This window comes from Sylvia atricapilla, chromosome 18 (genome assembly GCF_009819655.1).
Source record: "Sylvia atricapilla isolate bSylAtr1 chromosome 18, bSylAtr1.pri, whole genome shotgun sequence".
Lineage (NCBI taxonomy): Eukaryota > Metazoa > Chordata > Aves > Passeriformes > Sylviidae > Sylvia > Sylvia atricapilla.
This window is the reverse complement of record NC_089157.1, coordinates 700,674-719,035: the sequence shown is the minus strand read 5'-3', so window position 1 is coordinate 719,035 and position 18,362 is coordinate 700,674. Positions and strand designations below refer to the sequence as shown.

The window sequence follows — 18,362 nt, the reverse complement described above, 5'->3', positions numbered from 1 at the left end:
CTGCCATATAAATGTGGGAATCCCCATAAGGGAGTATTCCAGATCCATCTGGGCACAATCCCTTTCCATGTGGTTCCTGTCCGTGTGTCCTCGTGTCTCCAGCGGGCCAGGATGAGGGTGAGCCCGGGGCTGGTCCCCTCCGAGCCCGGCGGAACCGCAGCCGCCGCTGCCCGTGCGGGGCGGTGGGGCCGGGTGAGCGCTGCGGCCGCCTCCAGCCCGGGCTCCTGCGGGACGGGGACCGTGCCGGTGCCGGGCCATTCCAGTGCGGTGCGGGCCATTCCCGTGCCGGTCCTGGGCCATTCCCGTGCCGGTCCTGGGCCATTCCAGTGCCGGTGCCGGGCCATTCCAGTGTCGGTGCCGGGCCATTCCCGGCCGGCCTGGCCATTCCCGTGCCGGTCCTGGGCCATTCCCGTGCCGGTCCTGGGCCATTCCAGTGTCGGTGCCGGGCCATTCCCGTGTGAGTACCGGGCAGTCCCGTGCCAGTCCCGGGCCATTCCGGTCCCGGTCCCGTTCCCGTTCCGGTTCCCGTCCCCGTCCGGCCCGCAGAGGCCGCTGCTCCCCGCCAGCCCCGGGGCGGGGCAGGTGCGGCGGGGCCGTCCCTCCCGGTGCCGCAGGTGCGGCCTGTGCTCCCGGAGCGGGGCCGGCGGCGAGCAGCTCCGGGGGAGGACATGCGGGGGACACCATGAGCCAGCGCGGGGGACGTGCGGCGGGCCCTGGCGCTGGCCGCGCTGTTCCGGCTGCTGCAGGGCGCGGCCCGGGGCTGCTCCGCGCTTTCCTGCCGCTCTACCTGCGGCTGCTCGGGCTGCCCGCGCCGCTGGTGGGGGCCGTGGCCGGGGCCCGGCAGCTGGTGGCGCTGGCCGTGCCCCTGTGCTGCCCGCGGGGGCCGCGCCGGGCGGCTGCTGCTGGCGGGCTCGGTGCTGGGCTCGGCCGGGGCCAGCCTGGCGCTCACCCTCATCCCGCCCGCGGGGGGCACGGGCTGCCACCGCAGCCTGCAGCTCGGCCTGCCCGCATCCCTGCCCGCCCCGCTGGCCTCCCTGCCCCCTCCCGCTCCGCTCCGCCCGGCGCCCGGCCCCACGGCCACCCCGCTGCCCGCCGCGGTGCCCGGCCTCGGCACAAGCGGTCACGGAGCGCTACGCCCGAGTGTTCTGACGCCCACGAGAGCTGTGCCGAGGGGAACGGGGACAACAGCCGCCGACGTGTTGGCAGCCAGCAGGAAACCCGCTCCGGGCGGCTCGACCTCGCAGCGGTTATGGGGCTCGACAGGCGCGCTTCGGGAACACGGCAGAGGGGCTGGGAACGGTGATCCAAAGGGAAAAGGCTCCTCGGCTGGTCCCCCTGGCTGGACAGTGAGAGCTGTTGATCAGCAGACACCGGAACCAGGAAGGCCGGCGTCCCACGGACCTCCCCACGCTGGGCTCCAGGGGGAAACTCCGGGCCCTGCTGCGACCGATCCTGCTGATAATGCCGACGAAAGCCTAAATGCTACCGAGAGTAATGAGCCAACTTTGTTTAAAGCAGCTCTTCCCGCTGTCGGAGATGCCCACGTCTCCGAAAACCTGTCAGACTCTGGAGATGTCAGCTTGGAGGCAGTGCAGAGCATCTCCCAGGACAGAGAGTACCCGGTTTTTCTCACGGTCCTGGGCGCTGCGGTGCTTTGGGAGCTGTTGGCCGCTTCCCTGGATGGAGCATGGACGAGAGTGTCTACGAGTACCTGGTCTCTGTGGACGCCGCGGACAGGTACGGGCGGCTGTGGCTGTGGGGTTCCGCGGGCGCGGCCGCCGGAGCCAGCGGCGTGTCCGCGCTGGTGGCTCGGCTGGATTGCTCCCTGGGAGGCTCCATCCCCCGCCTGGCCCTGCACTTCTACGGCTACGCCGTGCTGGTGACGCTCTCCCTGGCGGCCAGCCTGTCCTTTCCCGGCCGCGCTGCCCGGAGGAGCGGCGGCGCTCCGGGGCCGGCCGAAGCGCTGTCCGCGCTGCGGGGGGACGGCGGGACGCTGCTGGCCGCGGGCACCGTGCTCCTGCTGGGCGCTGCCGGCGCCGCCGGCCACACCTTCCTGCTGTGGCAGCTGCAGGACCAGGGCGGCAGCGAGCTCCTGATGGGGCTCTGGGTGGGCCTGGGGCCGCTGGCAGAGCTGGCCCTTCAGCCGCTCCGGGGCCGGCTGCTGCGGGCGCTGCCGGCCGGTGGGATGGAGGTGCTGGGCCTGGGCGCGCTGGCAGCGCAGCTGCTCGGCTATTCCCTGCTCCGGGCCCCCTGGGCGGCGCTGCCCGTGCGGGCTCTGGCCGCCCTGAGCCGCGGGGCGCGGCGGTGGCGCCTGGAGGGGACAGCGGGGGCGCGGGCGGGCCGGGCACGGAGCGCGCCCTGCTGCGGGCGCTGGGCGCGGGGGGAGCCGCCCTGGGCAGCTTCGGGGCCGGGTTTGCGGTGCAGAGCTTCGGGCTGCCGCCGCTGCTCCAGGCCAGCTGCCTGGGGCTCGGCCTCTGGATCCTCTGCTTCGTAATTGTCCGATCCAAACTGCCCCGGCAGAGGAAATTAATTATTCCCGGCTGCTGGCTGCTGATTCCAGTGAAATGAGTGACTCTGAGGAGGAGAACGAGAAGGACTGGCTGGTAAAGGCGATGAAGGATGAGAGCTTCAACAGGAATTGGATACACCAGCATGGGATCACTAATCTGAACCTAAATCTGTGGGGTGGACTGGGAACCTGAATAATGATAATATCCGGAAATCACCATCAGGTCTAAAGTGCTGAGTATATATAGGCTGTATTTGACTGGAGAGATTTTTATTAAAAACAAACAACAAACATATAAATTTATTTTCTTACTTTATAGCATTCTACCTTTTTTCTTTGTAATTTTTCCTTTTTAGCTCCATGATTTTGCTTCCAAAATCCCCAAAAGGGTATTCAGGTATGCGTTGGCATAATGAATGTAGCTGAGTTTTCAGCCAAAAACCCAGGCTTGGATTGTTGCTGCTGCTGAGGCCGTGAGTGACAGTGGGAATCACTGACGTGCTGACAGCGCACAGGGCCCTCCCAGGGTGGCTGTGAACTCTCTGCACTGTGTAAGGGGCGTGAATAAAAAACCCGGTTCATTGGTAAAAGAAGGTTTGCCACAGCCCGTTTGCCGCGTTTGGTGATCGCGGTGGGGATCCGCTGGGAAAAGCCTCCAGGTGCGCTCAGAGCCTGCGGCTGGCGCAGCCCTTGCCGGAGCTGATTGCAGGTGTCCCCCGGCAGTGCAGGTGACAGGGAGCAGCCTGGCCTCCGCCTGCTGCCACCTCTGCGGGCTGGGAACTTACGCAGGGCGGGCTGGGATTTCCGTCCAGCCTGGCACTGCTGGCAGCTGATCCTGCCTGGCTCCTGCCTGGGCTCCTCCAGCTGCTGGGACAGGCGGGGCGGGGACAGCAGGGAGGGGACAGGCAGGGAGGGACAGCCGCAAGCCCAGAAAGAGAAAGAGGAATTAATTTCTGTCCCTCAGTAACCAGGGGACCTCCAAAGCCACACCTGGGCACAGGTGCACAAGCAGAGAGCAGCGTTCGGTCCATGCCAGAGGATCTCCTTCACTCTGAGCTATCCCAGGTTATTCCCAGCTGGAAGTCACTGGTTCCCAGCCTTCCTCTTTTAACCCATTCCTGGGTTAAACCTCCTCACCTGCCCTCCCTCCACCTCCAAGGCGCAGGATTCAGCCCCTCTCCAGGAGGTCGGTTTTCCTTATCAAGGAAAGGCCGGTGGTCTGGTGTCATCATAAGCTCTTCACTGGGGTTTAAATGACCCTTGGAGTCCCTTCAGCCGCCAGCAAAGGCTGATCAGGTATTCCTCAGCCAGGGAATCGCATCATTCCTGGCATTCCCGAGACAGGCAGCTGCAAAAAGCGGAATATTTATGGAAATGCCTGTTTAATACGGCACATGCAAATGGCCTGGCAGCGTGTCACCCTGCCGCGTTGCGCGCTCCGCAGGAAGCGCTGGAGACCAGCAAAGGACTCCCGGGCGATAATTCCTTTCTCTGTATGCATCGATCCCGCATTATCTGTGCATCAGACGCTTTCAGGGTAATTAGCTCCCTCTCTTCCTGCCCCCGATGCTCTGTGCCAGCACAATGCTCTGCTGGATTGGCTCTATAGATAGAATTGTCCCCGCGCCAAGAATAGCTGGAACTTTTTATTAAGATGTTATCTTCTCCCAGGAATTCAAACGCGAGCGGAGCAATTTTGATGTCAAGGATTTCTCCCCGGTCTTATTATCATGTAATACCTGAGGAACAAAGCGTGTTAATGGGGGATCTGCTGCAGCCAGGCTCATCCCCGCACGCAGCGCATCCTGAGCCTTTGTGAGAGGCGCAGAAAGAGCTGGAACGGTTTGAAATGCAGCTGCTGCTTCAGCTGCCAGCGCTGCCCTCGTTAGGAGCCGATTACCTGGGAGAGCTGTGCCCTTTCCATCCGCCTCAGCACAGCAGCAGCTGCCGGATTCCAGTTTCAGCAGGAAGGAGAAGCCTTGGAGTGACAGGTGCCAGTCCATCCCGGAGCTGCGGAGAGGGGTGACTCCCCTGAATCAGCGCCCGAATGTGTTTAACGGGTGGATAATCTTTTAAAAGAACCCATATTGTGCAGGGATATGACACTGACGCTCAGCTTTGGGCATCCCCATAAATCCTGCCCCTCCACAGCAGGAGCACACATCCCTAAGAAGGTAGCAGGGAAGATCCCATTGGAACTCCTCAGCCTCAGAATTCCGGGAGCCGGGCAGGGGAAGAAGCCCAGGCTGCTCCTGTCCCTGATTTGCACTTCCCTCTGCACAGTGGATTTGCCCCAGGAGGATTTCATCCAACCCAGTGGTGTGTGGATTGTGACTCTGGGCTGCTCTGATTTACTCCCGTGCTTTAATCAAGAATAAAGTGAGCGTATAAACTACATTAAACTCAAGTTCAGCCCCCAGCAGGTCTGGCTGCTCACGGTGAAAGTCATCCTGGAGAGTGTTTGCCTGCAGAACTGATTAAAATATTTACAGGTTCATTTTCTCTGCGCTCTGGAGTGACCAAAACAAGGTGAGTCACTACAGCTCCGCTGGTTCCGGGGCTGCTGGTGCTCATCATTTCCTGAGTGAGAGGCAGCCACGTCATGGCTCTCCTTCCCTGCACATCCAAACACCCAAACCAACCCCGGCGTGGCCCTGTCCCCCAGCTGGGAGCTCCTGACAGACCCAGGGCATTCCTGAGCAATTCCCTGGCATGTTGGAACTCCTGTTGTCATTCCAGCTCACAGCCCACCTCCATGGCCTCCTGCCCTTGTGCGGCTCCTGGGAGAGGTGCTCCTGCATTTCAGAGGAGTTCTGGAGCAAGAACTGCTGCGTTTCCATCTCAGAGCAGCAGCTCCCGTGTCCTTTTATTTCTCCTGTTTTTACACAGAAACTCTTATTTTTTGCCTCCCCAATGTGTTTATATTCCGGTTTTCCCCAAGGAATAAAGCACCTCTCTCTGGCTTCAAAGCACTGACTGGGTAAAAAGTCTGGAGCTCCTCTCTGGCTGTTGGAGGTGAAGAATTCCAAGATTTGCTCAGGTTTGTGTTTCACTGCTGGAGAGGAGGCTGCTGCCAGCAGAGCCCAGGGCCCCGTGCTGGGGCTGATCCCCCAGCCCCTCCCTGGTGTCACTGAACCCTTGCTCTGTGACAGTGGCACTTCCATCACACATCAGTGTCACCTACAAGCGCCTCGTGGCTGAGGAGTGTCCCAGCAGAGGAGAGCTGTGTGTCGCCTCGGTGTGGTTTGGGGACGGGGCGTTGAGGTGTGTCCCTGCACAGCTGGGAACCTCAGCCAGGTGCTCCGGGAGCACAAAGCCCCGGGAGCAGGAGGCTTTGGGAGCGCAACATCCATCGCCACCAGCCTCCAGGAGAGTGGCACTGTCAATCGCTGTCCCAGCCAGAGAGACGAGAGGCCACCAGGGTCCTGCCCAGGGGAGCGTCCCCCCTGCTGCCACCCTGCTGGGTTCCAAGCCCTCGGAGCGTGGTTCAGACTCTCCCTGCTGTGTTTTTTCCGTGGGGAAAAGTTGCTTTTACAGGGAAGCGCAGCTGCCCTGGGTCAGCAGCGGCTTTGGGGGGACTCTGGGTGCCGTGCCTCACCCACGGCACCCCGTGTCCCACCCCCGTGTCCCACAGAGCCCGGGCGCCTTCAGTGCTGCGCGTTTGGCCCCAAAGGGGTTCGGGGCTAGCCGGGGGCATGGCTCGGGTGAGGCTGCGGGGGTCGGGGGCTGCAGGCGGGGGGCTCGGAGGGGGGGGAGAGGAGGGGACAGTGGAGCGGCGGAGCTCCCCGCCCCGGCAGAGCGGAGGGAGCAGCGGGAGCGGTGGGAGCGGCAGGAGCAGCGGGAGCGGAGGGAGCCCCGCCCCGGCGGAGCAGAGCGCCGCTGGGCTGCGGATGGAGGGCAGCCGCGCTTCTCCCCGCTACGGATCCATGGAATCCACCCGCTGGCCCGCCGGCCGGAGCGGGGCCAGGTGAGCGCACCGGCACCGGCACCGCCCGAACCCAACTTCCCCCGCCCCCGGCACGATCGGAGCCCCGGGAACCGGCGGGGAACCGGCGGCTTCACCCAGCGAACGGAGCCCAGCCCGGGGACCCCGGAGCGGCACCGCGGGGAGGGATGGATGGAGCGGCTGGGGGAGAGAAAGGACGGGGAGAAGGGGCGGTGCGGGAGGGAGAGGGGCTGCGTGGGAGGAAGGGCGGCACGGGGATGTCTGGAGGGACACACCGCAGGAGCAACGGTCACATCCCGCTGCTGCTGCCCCGCCGGACACGGCGCTGCTGCGCTGCCATGCGCGGCCCTGGGGCACAGGAGGGCTCGCCCTGCCCTTCACCACCCGTGCCCCTCTCTGCCCGGTTCCTCCAGCAGGACCCCGGGTGAGAAGAGCGGGGGATGCCGAGCAGGGGAATTGCCTTGAGCAGAGCCCTCGACCTTGGGCTGGGAGGAAGGGTCGCAGCGCTGGGCTGAGCGGAGGGAGGCGCCCGCAGTTCCTCTGCTCTGCCACCCCTCCGACCTCTTCCCCTTCCCTGTCCCTCTCTGCTCCCCTTTAGCGCCTGGCACACGGTGGGGCAGGGGAGGAGGGAGGGGAGTGAACTCCAGCATCCTGCCGGGTGCTCTGTGGGGGGTTGTGTGGTGCCATGAAGCTTGCTCAGCCCCTGGGTGAGCTGTGGGAAGTTTCGCTCCTTTTCCTCTGTGCGTCTCCCGGCAGTGTGTATCCTCCCCTCCACCTCTCGTGGGGCTCTGAGCACCTTCACCACCCGGGTCCTCTGCTCCAGAAGCTGGGTGACTCAGGGGTGGGCCAGGGGCCGCACTCAGGGTGCTGGGCACGGCCCGGACATCCCCCATGGGTGCCTGTGAGCAGGGCTGTGCTGGCTGTCATTTCACTGGTTCAGTGCACCTCTGTGAGCTCCCAGCTCCTGAGGGTCTTGCACGGGGTGAGAACTTCGGGACAGGTAAGAACATGGCAACAATCCCTGTGTGCTGTTCGCATGCTGCTCTGCTCCTTGCTTCCAGCCAGGAAAGCTCAGACCAAGCGTGTGCAGAGCTGAGCTCCTGGAGCCTCTTGTCCTGCTGGAGCTGAGGCTGGATGTCCCCTGTCCCTGCTGTAGGAGCAGAAGAAAACACACGGCTGAGTTAGAGGCTTCTCGGGATGGTGCCCCCCACAAAGAGCCCCGAGCCCTCCACAGGGGGCTGTCAATCGATTTCCCAACTTCAGTCATGAAGAAAATGGCCTGAACCTCAGCCTGCCCTGCTGGTTGCAGTGACTCATGCCAGGCTGTGCCGCTGGCTGCCCAAATGTTTGCCCAAACCGCCTGCAGTGGAAGTCTCTGGCCATTACACTCCTCATCAACAGAGCCCCTCCCTGGGCCGCGTGTGACAATCAGAGCATCTCCTAATTTCTGCCAGACTTTCCCCCCCTCTGGTTTGCCAGGTGGAATGGTGCCAGGCAGGATCCCTTCGGCTCAGGCGCTCCGGGGTTTTCTCTGTGGGGTTTTCTGTATGGCTGTGCTGCTGTGGGACCAAAGGGACCCCTGGGCAGTGTGGCCACACTTAGGGCCATCCCTGTCTGTCCCCAAAGGGAGATTCGGATTGGGGTTTGATCCCAGCTTTAATGAACACCCTGCCCTGGGTGTCCACTTCTCCAGGTGCTTCCTCCAGGGTTTCTGGCTTCATTTCCCAGGAGTTTTCTCCTGGTACTAGCCCTGAATTCAGTAGCTCCAGGGACACAAAGGCTCTGTCAGAGCTTCTTGTCCAGCATGGACCACTCTGGGAGCAGTTCCCTGGAGTTCCTGAGGGATGCAGAGTGCCAGGACCTGACCACAGCAGCTGGAGGCACAGCCAAGGTGAGCTGAGCCCTGGCTGGGCCTGTGACCTTCCTGCTGTCCCCATGTCACGGGACACTCCTGACCTGGTAAATGTCCAACAGAAAGGTGACTTGGGAGCGGTGTGTGAGGTCAGGGTGGTGCCAGGGGAACCATCCAGAGCTGAGCCAGGAGCTTTCCAGCTCTTGTGGGCACTGCCCAGGGGCTGGAGCTGCATCCCAGCCTCCTGCTGCACGTGGGGGAAAGCAGCTCGGCCCTGTCACCTCCTCCCCTGCCAGCACTGTCACCTCCTCCCCTCCCACCTTTCTGGGGTGACTTTTCAGTGCTTGTTTCCCCCAATGGTCTGTTCTGTTTGTGCTGGATATTTAGTTCTGGAGGGGCCCCATTCGGAGATTTTCTCCCAGATTTGCCCTAAACCGGGACACCACCCCTGTCACCTCCTGCCCTCCCACCACTTGCCACCTCCTCCCTTTGCCTGCACGGGTGAGCATTCATCTGTCCCCCCTGGGATGGTCGTGCTGATGACATTCTGGGGTGACAGGGAGCAGAGGGGATGCTGACAGCTGTCCAAACTCTGGCACTCTCCCCCCTCCGGGAATTCCCTGGCTGAGAGCCTGGGCCCGGTGATCGTGCCAGCAGGGCTCAGAGACATCCCGGGTTATTCCCCAGCCGGGCACGCCGGGAGGGACCGTCCCCTCTGCAGTCCGGGGCCGGCCGTGTGGTCCCTGGGCTGCAGGAAGCTCCGGGTTTATCTGTCCCTGCGTTTGTTGGCACATGGGGACAGCCACGGGCCTCGTCACCCCCGCCCGGGCACAGAGGGGACGCAGCAATGCAGCTTTTGGTGACAGCTCTGCTGAGGTACAACCAGCTGTGCCACCTGCCCCTCCAGCTGTGCTGGGGGGTGCACATCTGTCTGCATCTGCCACGGGCCCTGGGGCCACCCCCAGCCCCTCAGCCGGGTGCGGCTGCAGCCAAATATCCCAGGCCAGAGGAGCTTTTGGGCAGCAGAGCCCCAGAACGCTGGGGAGGAGGGGGCTCAGCATCCCGGGCCCCTAGCGACCGCTCCTGGTCCCCTAGCAACGGCCCTGCTCCCTTAGCAACGGCCCTGCTCCCTTAGCAACGGCCCTGGTTCCTTAGCAACGGCCCTCGGGTCCCCTAGCAACAGCCCTCGGGTCCCCTAGCGACTGCCCCTGGTCCCGTAGCGACGGCCCCTGGTCGCCTAGCAACGGCCGCCGGTCCCTCAGCGGCCGCCCGGTGATGCTGTAGCCGCCACAGGCCGGTTCCTTGGCAACCGCGTCAGGAGAGGAGGCAAAGGGCGGGGCCGTGCAGAGCCCCACGCCAGCCCGGCCCGGGCCTTTGTCTGTCTGTCTGTCTGTCGGTCCTGATGGAGCAGCGGCCCCTGGGGGCACCCCGGGAACAGGGAATGAGGGAGGAGGAGCCCGCCATCGGCTGAGCGTGGCCTTTGTGCCTGGGACGGGGAGAAAACCTGAGAAATCCTCCCGGCTTTCCAAGCCAGAAAGAGCAGAAAACTCTTCTCCAAAACACTCACACGAACCCAAACCATCGGATTTCCGCAATAAACCTTCCCTGCTGGAAGTCTTGGAAATACATCCCGCTCTGGGAATGGTTTCCTGAGCAGTGTTATGTGACAGGGAGAGGACAGAGAGTGCAGAGTCTTTGGCCTTGTGCCTTGGGGTTTGTCTCCTCCTGCCCTGGAACCCTCCGCACTGGCCTGGCTCCTGCTTGGACTGCCCAGACCACACAGCCAACATCCCTGCCTGGAGATTCCGGGGCTACAGGAAGGCCAAACCTCCGAGGGGAGACGTGTCCTGTGAAGGCTCAGAGGAGCAGCCAGCCCCTGGAGGGTGTTTGGAAGGGTTTGGGATGTTCTCCCACAGCCTGGCTCTGCTGCAGTCCCTGGCCCCGGCACACCCTGGGAATGTCAGATTAGCTGGGGTGGGATCAAGGTGCTGCTGCGTGCACCGGTGACAGGCTCAGTGTTGTGTCTGAGAGCCAGACCTGGCTGGGGGCTGGCCTGGAGTAAATCCTCAGCTTTTCCCGCAAAACCGTCTGGGAGTCCCTGCAGGATCCACACAGCACCCACGAGGAAATCCATGGGACAGTCTGGAGCAAACGAGTGGGATTTGTGTGTGTGAGTCACAGAGGGGAGGCAGAGCTGCTGCTCAGAGCCGTGGATGGAGGTGGATGGGCTTTCATCCCAACCATCCCTTCAAAATATAAATTACTGCCCCTTTATTCCACATTTCTCTGTGAAGCTCCTGCCTCTCGCCCTGAGTAGGTGACTCCCCCTTTCCCTGCCTCAGTTTCCCAGTGGGGGCTGGATGTGGTGCTCAGCACTGCAGAGGGTGAGGGAGCTGAACGGGGGGCTGGGAAGCTCGGGGGTGTGATGGAGAGGGAGCAGCAGCAGGATTTTCACCCCTGTGACTCTGAGCTTCGTGTGCCCAGGGTTTGGAGGGTGCTGGGCAGGCTCGGGTCTCTGTGCTGGACGTGCTGGAGACTTCTGTGGCTCTGGAAAAAAGAAAGAAGAGACATTCCCATCCTTCCCTGCAGCAGTTTGCAGCTCCCTCCTGCCGCTCAGGCGGGGGGAGACCCCGGGGATGAGGGGGTTTGTCCAGCACAGAGCCCGGCACGGCACGGGGCGCCGGGGACGTGCCGCCGCCCTTCCCAAGGCTGCCCGGCGGGCCCTGCCGCTCCTCCGCTGCCTCAGGCGGCGCCCGTCGCTTTTCCAGAGGACGAGATCGTGTCCATGGCCGACTCCACCACCACCATCGACGACATCGAGGGGGAGCTGTTCAGGATCGAGCGGATCCGGGAGATCCTGGTGCGCCGGGAGTCGGAGCTGCGCTACATGTGAGTGCGTGTCCCGCCTGCCGGGGCCGGCCCGGCTCCTCCTGAGCCCGGCACAGCTCAGCCCCGGGGCCGGCAGCGCTGAGGCTGCTCCCCGCAGCCTTTCCGTCCCAAAAATCACAGGAGTTTGGGAATAAGGTTCTCCAGACCTAAGGCCCCGCGTGGAAATGGTGCCCACCGGCACCTGGTGGGACACAGGACAGTTCCCACGGGTCTGTCAGGAGATTTTATGTGTTTGGAGGAAAAGGCCCGACTAACATCCATACTTCGGGTTGATTAAGTTTTTTAATAAGGCTGTAGTTATCCCAGCCCTCGGATCCCGCTCTGCCAGCCAGCACAAACTGGGATTTTGGCAAAGGTGACGTTTCCTGGGCTGAAGCACTTCCTGTGCTGCCTTTGTCCTGCACTGAGGGACCCACAGCCTGGACATCCCTGGGTAAATCCAGTGTGAGTGGAAGCTTTGAGCTGCTTCAGAGGTCTCAGATCTGGAGCCCCTTCGAGGCACAGTTTCCCCCTGATCTCGTTGAAAAGGATTTTTGGACATCATCAGAAGTGTAGTTCTTAAAGGCTTTCCATAGCAACTGTGCCTGATCCTCCCAGGTGCTGTCAAACTCCCAGCTCTGGTGTTGCCTTAACCCTTTGTTTGCTTTCTCCCCTTGGGAACAAAAGGAAATCTGCTGCAGGAGCCTCCTGGTGGCTTTGGCTGCAGAAACAACCCCGTGGGTGTTGGGACACGCCAGGATCGCCTGCCTGGGAGGATTTGGGTGCTGTGGGGAGCTCCACCTCTGCTCTGCAGGGCCCAGGAGTGAGGCTGGGAAGGCTGAGGAGCATCCCAGGGCACCGCTGCTGGAGAAGGGGGATCCCAGAGCTGGGCTCCGCAGGACAGGCTCAGAGAGGTGGCCAACAGGGGCTGCAAGGCCTTTTTTTGATTCCCGGTGAGGGAAAAGGTGACGTTCAGGTGGTTGGGCCGCAGGGCTCAGGGAGAATGGAAACTCCCGGGCTGAGCAGAGCAGGACCCCGATAAAAACGCAGTGTTGGCTCTTCATTGGAAATGTCAGGCTAAACCATTCCAGCGTTTCTGAGGTGTCCGTGCTCTGGAAAACAACAGGGCACCAAACACTTCTGCTTCACAGGGCAGAAGGGAAGGTCTGGAATTCCTCTGGGAGGTTCAGCTCCACCCTGGTCCCTCTGTGCTCCATGGGGCCAGCCAGGGACACCCGGCTCTGGGTGATGCTGCCACAGTGTTACCGGCAGGGCTGTCACCAGCAGGCTGTCACCAGCAGGGCACGAAGGAATCCCAGCCCCAGCAGGCGCCTCCTGGGTGCTTGTCCCTGCAACCGCTCCGAATTTTAATTGAAAGAGAAATTATTATTTTTCATTCTCCCTATCAGTTTGTCCAGAATTAATTTCCATTTCAATGCAAGAATCATTCAGCCCTCATCTGGCTGTTCATTTTTCATTTTAATCAGTGTAATCAGTTTAATCCCCAGCAGTCTCGTGGCCCCCCTGGTGCTCTGCACACCTCCTCTGTTACATTTCGTGGTTCTACCTTTATTTAATTCTGCAGGAAAGCGGGATAAAAAGATGGTTTCCTATGGCAGCAGCTTCTACTTTTTTTTTTTTTTTCTTTTTTTTTTTTTTTTGCATTTTGGGGACTCTTTTTAGGGATCCTTTTCTGGACCAGGAGAAACACAGCAGCTCTTTCCTGGTAGATGAGCCAGCTTTGATTAGGCTTTGTTATCATGAAGGTGACGGATCTTTCTCTCTGCCCCAACAAGACTCTGGGATGCAGTGGGCTGGCATTTCCCGTGGGGAGGCAGGGAAATCTGGGATCCGCAGCACAGGCACTGCCTGGCTGTCGCTCTGGGCGGTTTGAAGCTCTTCTCCCCCAGTTTCGCCCTCAGAGGCTCCGTTTGTGTCTCTGCAGGATGGACGACATCCAGCTCTGCCAGGAGATCAGCCGGCTGAAAACGGAGCTGCAGAAACTCCTGGCCGTGCCAGGTGAGGCTTTGGGCAGCTCCCCGAGGGCCAGGGGAGATGGGACAGGCAGAGGCCAGCTGTGTCCCCTCAGTGCTGTGCCCGGGGTCACCCCAGAGCCCAGGGTGACCCTGGCAGGTGCCACCGTGCTGGCTGTGCCAGGAGGCAGAGCCCAGGTGCTGCTCACATGAGCACTGAGGTGCTGCTCACCTCAGTAAAGCTGGCCGGGCATCCAGATGGAGGCTCAGCCTGGGAGGGGAACGTCCTGCCAGAAAACCAGGAGCTTGCAAAACAGGCCCAAATGTCACGGGGTTTCAATTCCAACATCTTCCAGTCCATAAACCAAGACTTTCCCTAAGCCATGGCTCAGAGCAGAGAAAAATTGGTCTTCTCTGCTACTGAGAAACGAGCTTGGCTTTCCTTCATCTACTTTGGGCTTTCATTTGTTGCCTTTTCAGCACTCCCAGACTCAGCTGAGAGCAAAAAATCTGCTCTTTTTGTCTTCTTTATGAGTTGACTCAGACCAGTCTGTGCTGGAAAAATCCTGCACGTCCCTGTTGTTGTGAGAGCCGCGGCAGCCTCGGGTTTGGATAAAGACGGGAACACGTCAGTGCTTACTCAGAGCCCAGCCAAGGTGCCTGGAATGATCCACATCAGCACCGTGGTCATGCTGGGCTCTGACATCAGCCAGGGGGAGAAAGGGGCACCGTTTGTCCAGCGGGACCTTAACCCTGCCAGCTTCTTCCCCCTGATTGCAGGCTGTTAATGAACTGCGGACAGCCGGTGTTAATTAACCCCAAATAGCCGGTGTTAATTAACCCTAAATAGCCGGCGCTTGGGGCTGATCCATCCCTTTGGTGTGGCAGCCGAGCGAAGGCACTGAAGTGGCCAGTCGCAGCGGCGGGGGCTGCTCGGACACTGCCCTGGACTCTGCGCTAATTCGGGGCTGGGAGGTCCCCGCTCGTGGGCTTGGCTTTGCCCCAGCCCGGAGCTGAGCGGAGTAGGCTGGCCTTGGCTGGGGGAATGGCCCCCATGGGTGTGAGCCGTGCTCCTGAGTGTTCACCGTGCTCCCGTGGGTGTGAGCCGTGCTCCTGAGTGTGCACCGTGCTCCCGTGGGTGTGAGCCGTGCTCCTGAGTGTGCACCGTGCTCCCGTGGGTGTGAGCCGCGCTCCTGAGTGTGCACCGTGCTCCCGTGGGTGTGAGCCGTGCTCCTGAGTGTGCACTGTGCTCCCGTGGGTGTGAGCCGCGCTCCTGAGTGTGAGCCGTGCTCCCGAGTGTGCACTGTGCTCCTGTGCTGCAGAGAACCAGAAATCCAACGAGGAGAAGCAGAGGGAAGAGGAGCTGGTGCAGCAGATCCACAAGCTGGTGGAGACGCGGGATTTCCTGGTGGATGACGTGGAGTTTGAGAGGCTCAGGTAGCTGGTGTCACCCGCTGCTTGTGCTGGGGACAGTGCAGCCAGTCCTCTGAGCTGTGTCCCGCCCTCCCAGAGCTCCCGGGGTCCTTGCTGCTCCTTTCCCGAGCAGTAATTGTGTTCTTTGTCACAGAGAAAGGGAAGAGGACAAGGAAATGGCCGAGTTCCTGCAGAGCAAGCTCTCCAAAAGCTACCTCCAGAGAGCAAGTGGGTGCTGACGGAGTTTATTCCTTGCCCTGAACCTCCCTGGCACTGGTCCCCTTTCCCAAGCACTCTGAGATTTTACTGCCTGGACTGGCTCACCCGGAGGAGGGTGGGAAATGGAACAGGGGGATGCTGGTGCTTGAGATCACAGCGTGGGAACACCTGGAATTGGAACAGAGTTTAGGAGTCCATTTCCCTCCTGGCATTTCCCACCATGTCCTGTGAGAACGGGGCTGGGGAAGGGCTCCCCCAGAGCTGACAGACTTCAGCTGCCCCTTTAACCTTGGCTCACAGCTCAGGGGCATGCAGAATGGGCACCACATCCTCTGATGACAGCCACCCCCTTCCCTGGGCTCTGTCACCTCCCCAGGGGATGGGAGGCATTCCCAGCCCTGGGGACATCCCCAGGGCAGTGCTGGGGACACCCCCAGGGCACCCAGAGCAGTGTCCCTGTGGTGCAGGAGCTCCGAGGGGACAGCAGCAGCCCTGGGCTGTGCCCTGGTCCCCAGGCAGCCCCAGATTCCTCTTCCCGCAGCTCCTGTCCAGGAGAAGAAGATGACATCGAGGGGACAGCAACCTCCGCTCCCTACATGACCAAGACGGGCCTGACCCTGCTCAAGGAGTGCTGTGGCTTCACCTGCTCCATCATGTAGGGCACTGCCAGCCCCTGGCACAGGGCACGGCTGTGGTAAGGCCACATCTGCACAGGCAGAAGGGACTTCCTTGGTGCTGGCCCTTCCTTGGAGCTGCTTGGTTGTTCCTGGAGAGCCCTACAGGGATGAGCCATGAGTTTGGAACAGGGATTGCCCAGGGCAGTGGCACAGGACAATCCTGTGGCTGCTGAGCAAACCAGGCAGTTCCCATCCACTGCCAGTGGGTCAGGACAGAGCTCCTCCTGAATTCTATGGGAATGGCAGAGGCACAGAGGTGCTGCCTGCCCGTGCAGCCTGCTCTGGGCTGCCCAGCCCAGCCCAGGGGGCGGCTGAAGGGACTGACAGGGATGGGGGATCCCCACTGGGGCAGCTGTGCCTGCCTCTGCTCCACAGCACCTGCAGCCAAAACTGCGCCTCGGAGGGTGCAGGCGAGGCCAGAACAGCTTGGGCAGGGCCTCGGCCCGTGGGTGATGAGCACAGAGCTGCAGCCCCTGCCTGACCCCGTGTGGGATGAGCTCTGTGTGAGGGGAAGGTGCCACTGCTGCAGGTCCAGGGGACTGCAGCCCCTGGGGGAGAATTCAGCTCACTCCAGTGGAGAATTTGCTGTGGCCAGTGACAGCAGGAGCTCGTGTCAGGGCAGGGGGTGCTCTGGAAAGCAGGGCTGGCTCCATGGCCCCTGCAGAGGGAAGGCACGAGGGGACCTGTGGCTGTAATTCCTGCTTTCCCACCTGCTGCCTTTGCTCCCCAGGTCTGCAGCCAGAGTCCACTCCCTGCTCTCCTCCGAGAGATCCAACGTCCATCACTGTCCACAATTCCCCTGCAGCAGCAGCACCGAGGGCCCCAGGCTGGCCAGGCAGCTCTGGCTGCTGGCACAGGTGGCCCCATGTCCCCCATGGCCTGGAAGCTGTGACAGCAGCAGGGAGCCCACGGCACAGGATGGAGTGTCCCCCGCCTGGGCTGAGGGACAGAAACCACTTGGAGCTGCTGTCTGGAGAACATCCTGCTCCCCCTGGGAGTGTCCATGGGCTGGTTCCATCCTGCAGCTGGTCCCATCCTGGGCCTCTCTGCTCCTCCAGAGACTCTCCAGGGCTGCTCTGCTTGGCCCACAGGGATTTGCTTTGATCCACACACAGCAAAGGCTGCTCTCTGTGCTGCCCTCCCAGTGAGTGACCCAGGCAGTGAGTTTGGTGGGGCTGAGAGGGAGCCAAAGGCCAGGAAGAGCCCTGGATTCCAGACTTGCCCCCTCTGGACCCGGCCTGGGCTGGAAGCAAGCTCTGGCACGGGCAGGAGGATGGGCAGGCTCTGTCTGTGTGTCCCTCCCGTGTCCCCGAGGCTCCTGGAGGAGGCCCAGGCTGCTCCCCTGGGCACAGGGAACTGCTGGAACTGCTGGGAAAGGTGCCCAGCCCACAGGAGTGACACTGGCTCGTGTGCATTGGTCTCAGCCCAAACCAGTAAATGTCTGCTGGAAGCTCCGGAGGTGTTTTCCCTCCTGACACCTTCTCGGGAGGTGGCTCAGCTGGGACACGGCAGGGTGGGTAAAGAGGGACAGAAACCTGATCCTAAACACTCAGGCTGGGCTTTGGAGCTCCTGGAATGCCCAGAGCAGCTCCTGCTGCTGCAGCAGGACCCCAAACCCTTCCATTTCTGCCTCTGACCCACATTTCACTTCTGGTCCTTCAGGGTCCTCCACCAGCCCCTGGGGACAGCTGTGTCCCCAACAGGGGAGGGGACATTTGTGTCCCCAGCCATCCCTCACAGGACAGGACAGCCACATCCCCTGCTGTCCCTCACAGGGCAGGGCACAGCCGAGTCCCCAGCTGTCCCTGACTGTTGTGACAGGTAGAATTATTATAAAAGAGAGGCCTCATAAGCTCAGACCTGCTCTGTTACATTAAAGCTGCCCTCTCATCTCTCCCAAGTGTAGTTAGGCAATTTGCAGGTTCCCATGAGAAAACGATCCTGGTACGAAAGGTTCATTAACACAACGGCCTGGTCTGGGGCTGAGCAATGAGTGCATCTGTGTGAACAGTCAGATCTGCTCCATGAGAACCCAGAAAGGAAAAATGGGAACAACCTGAACCTTAGCACAAATCACCTTCTGACCAAAAAATGGGGTGGTAAGAAAACTCCCAGCCAAAACTATCAACCACCAGCGCCCGAGGTGTGTGAACACTGTATCAAAGAAGTGAGGAGAATAAAGAATTGGCTTTTCCCGCATGAAGAAAACAGAGTCTCGGCTGCCTTATTACAGCACCCGCCGAGCCGAGGCGCTGGCGGGAGGCTGAGCCCGCCCCGGGAACCGGAGCCGAGACGGAACCACCGCAGAGAAAGGAAATTCAAGCAGCGACTACCCAAAGGAGAGGTTCCAGCTTCCCCGGAGAGCCGCACGAAATACACAAAGACACGAACCGGGCGGGAGCGGGACCCGGGCGGGGAGAGAAACACAGACAGAGACACACACAAAAACAAGCACAGAACCAGACACAGACCCGGACACAGAAACGATCACAGAAACAAACAGAAACACACGCAGAACCAAGCACAGCCCAGCAGAGCTCCGGGAAGGCGCCGCCCGGGGGTGAGCACGGACCGAAATTGGCATTGCGGGCACTGAGCCGGGGGGACAGCGGTGTCAAAACCCGTGTGAGAGCACGGTCAGAACCGGAGATGAGGGACACACGACCCCGAATCCTGGCAGAGCACTGCCGAGAGCCGCGGGGAGCGCCGAGAGCCGGGAAATAAATAGACTGAGCCCGAGGAGAGGCGGGGCAGGGCTCAGGGAACCGCGGGACGGCTGCGGGCTCGAGCCGGGGAGACAGCGGCCAAAAAGAGCTCTGAAATATTCACTGTGCAACATACGCGCCGCAGAAGATCCGCGCCGTGGAGCGCCACAGCCGCGTCACTACGGACAGCCTCCGCGGGG

General features: G+C 61.5%; 2 protein-coding genes across 2 annotated transcripts; both read left to right on the top strand.

Moving 5' to 3' along the window:
- Positions 1 to 111: 111 nt before the first annotated feature.
- MFSD6L (major facilitator superfamily domain containing 6 like) lies at positions 112 to 2,796 on the top strand. The gene is given in 7 exon segments (XM_066332432.1): positions 112 to 614; positions 692 to 768; positions 771 to 891; positions 893 to 1,680; positions 1,683 to 2,191; positions 2,290 to 2,524; positions 2,527 to 2,796. Coding segments are annotated over 7 exon segments (2,409 nt in total). The 3' UTR covers positions 2,703 to 2,796.
- An 8,275-nt stretch (positions 2,797 to 11,071) lies between these two features.
- Positions 11,072 to 15,439, top strand: LOC136369203 (bMERB domain-containing protein 1-like). The gene is given in 6 exon segments (XM_066331860.1): positions 11,072 to 11,196; positions 13,121 to 13,194; positions 14,471 to 14,585; positions 14,716 to 14,789; positions 15,322 to 15,357; positions 15,360 to 15,439. Coding segments are annotated over 6 exon segments (483 nt in total). The 5' UTR covers positions 11,072 to 11,092.
- The last annotated feature ends 2,923 nt before the right edge of the window (positions 15,440 to 18,362 follow it).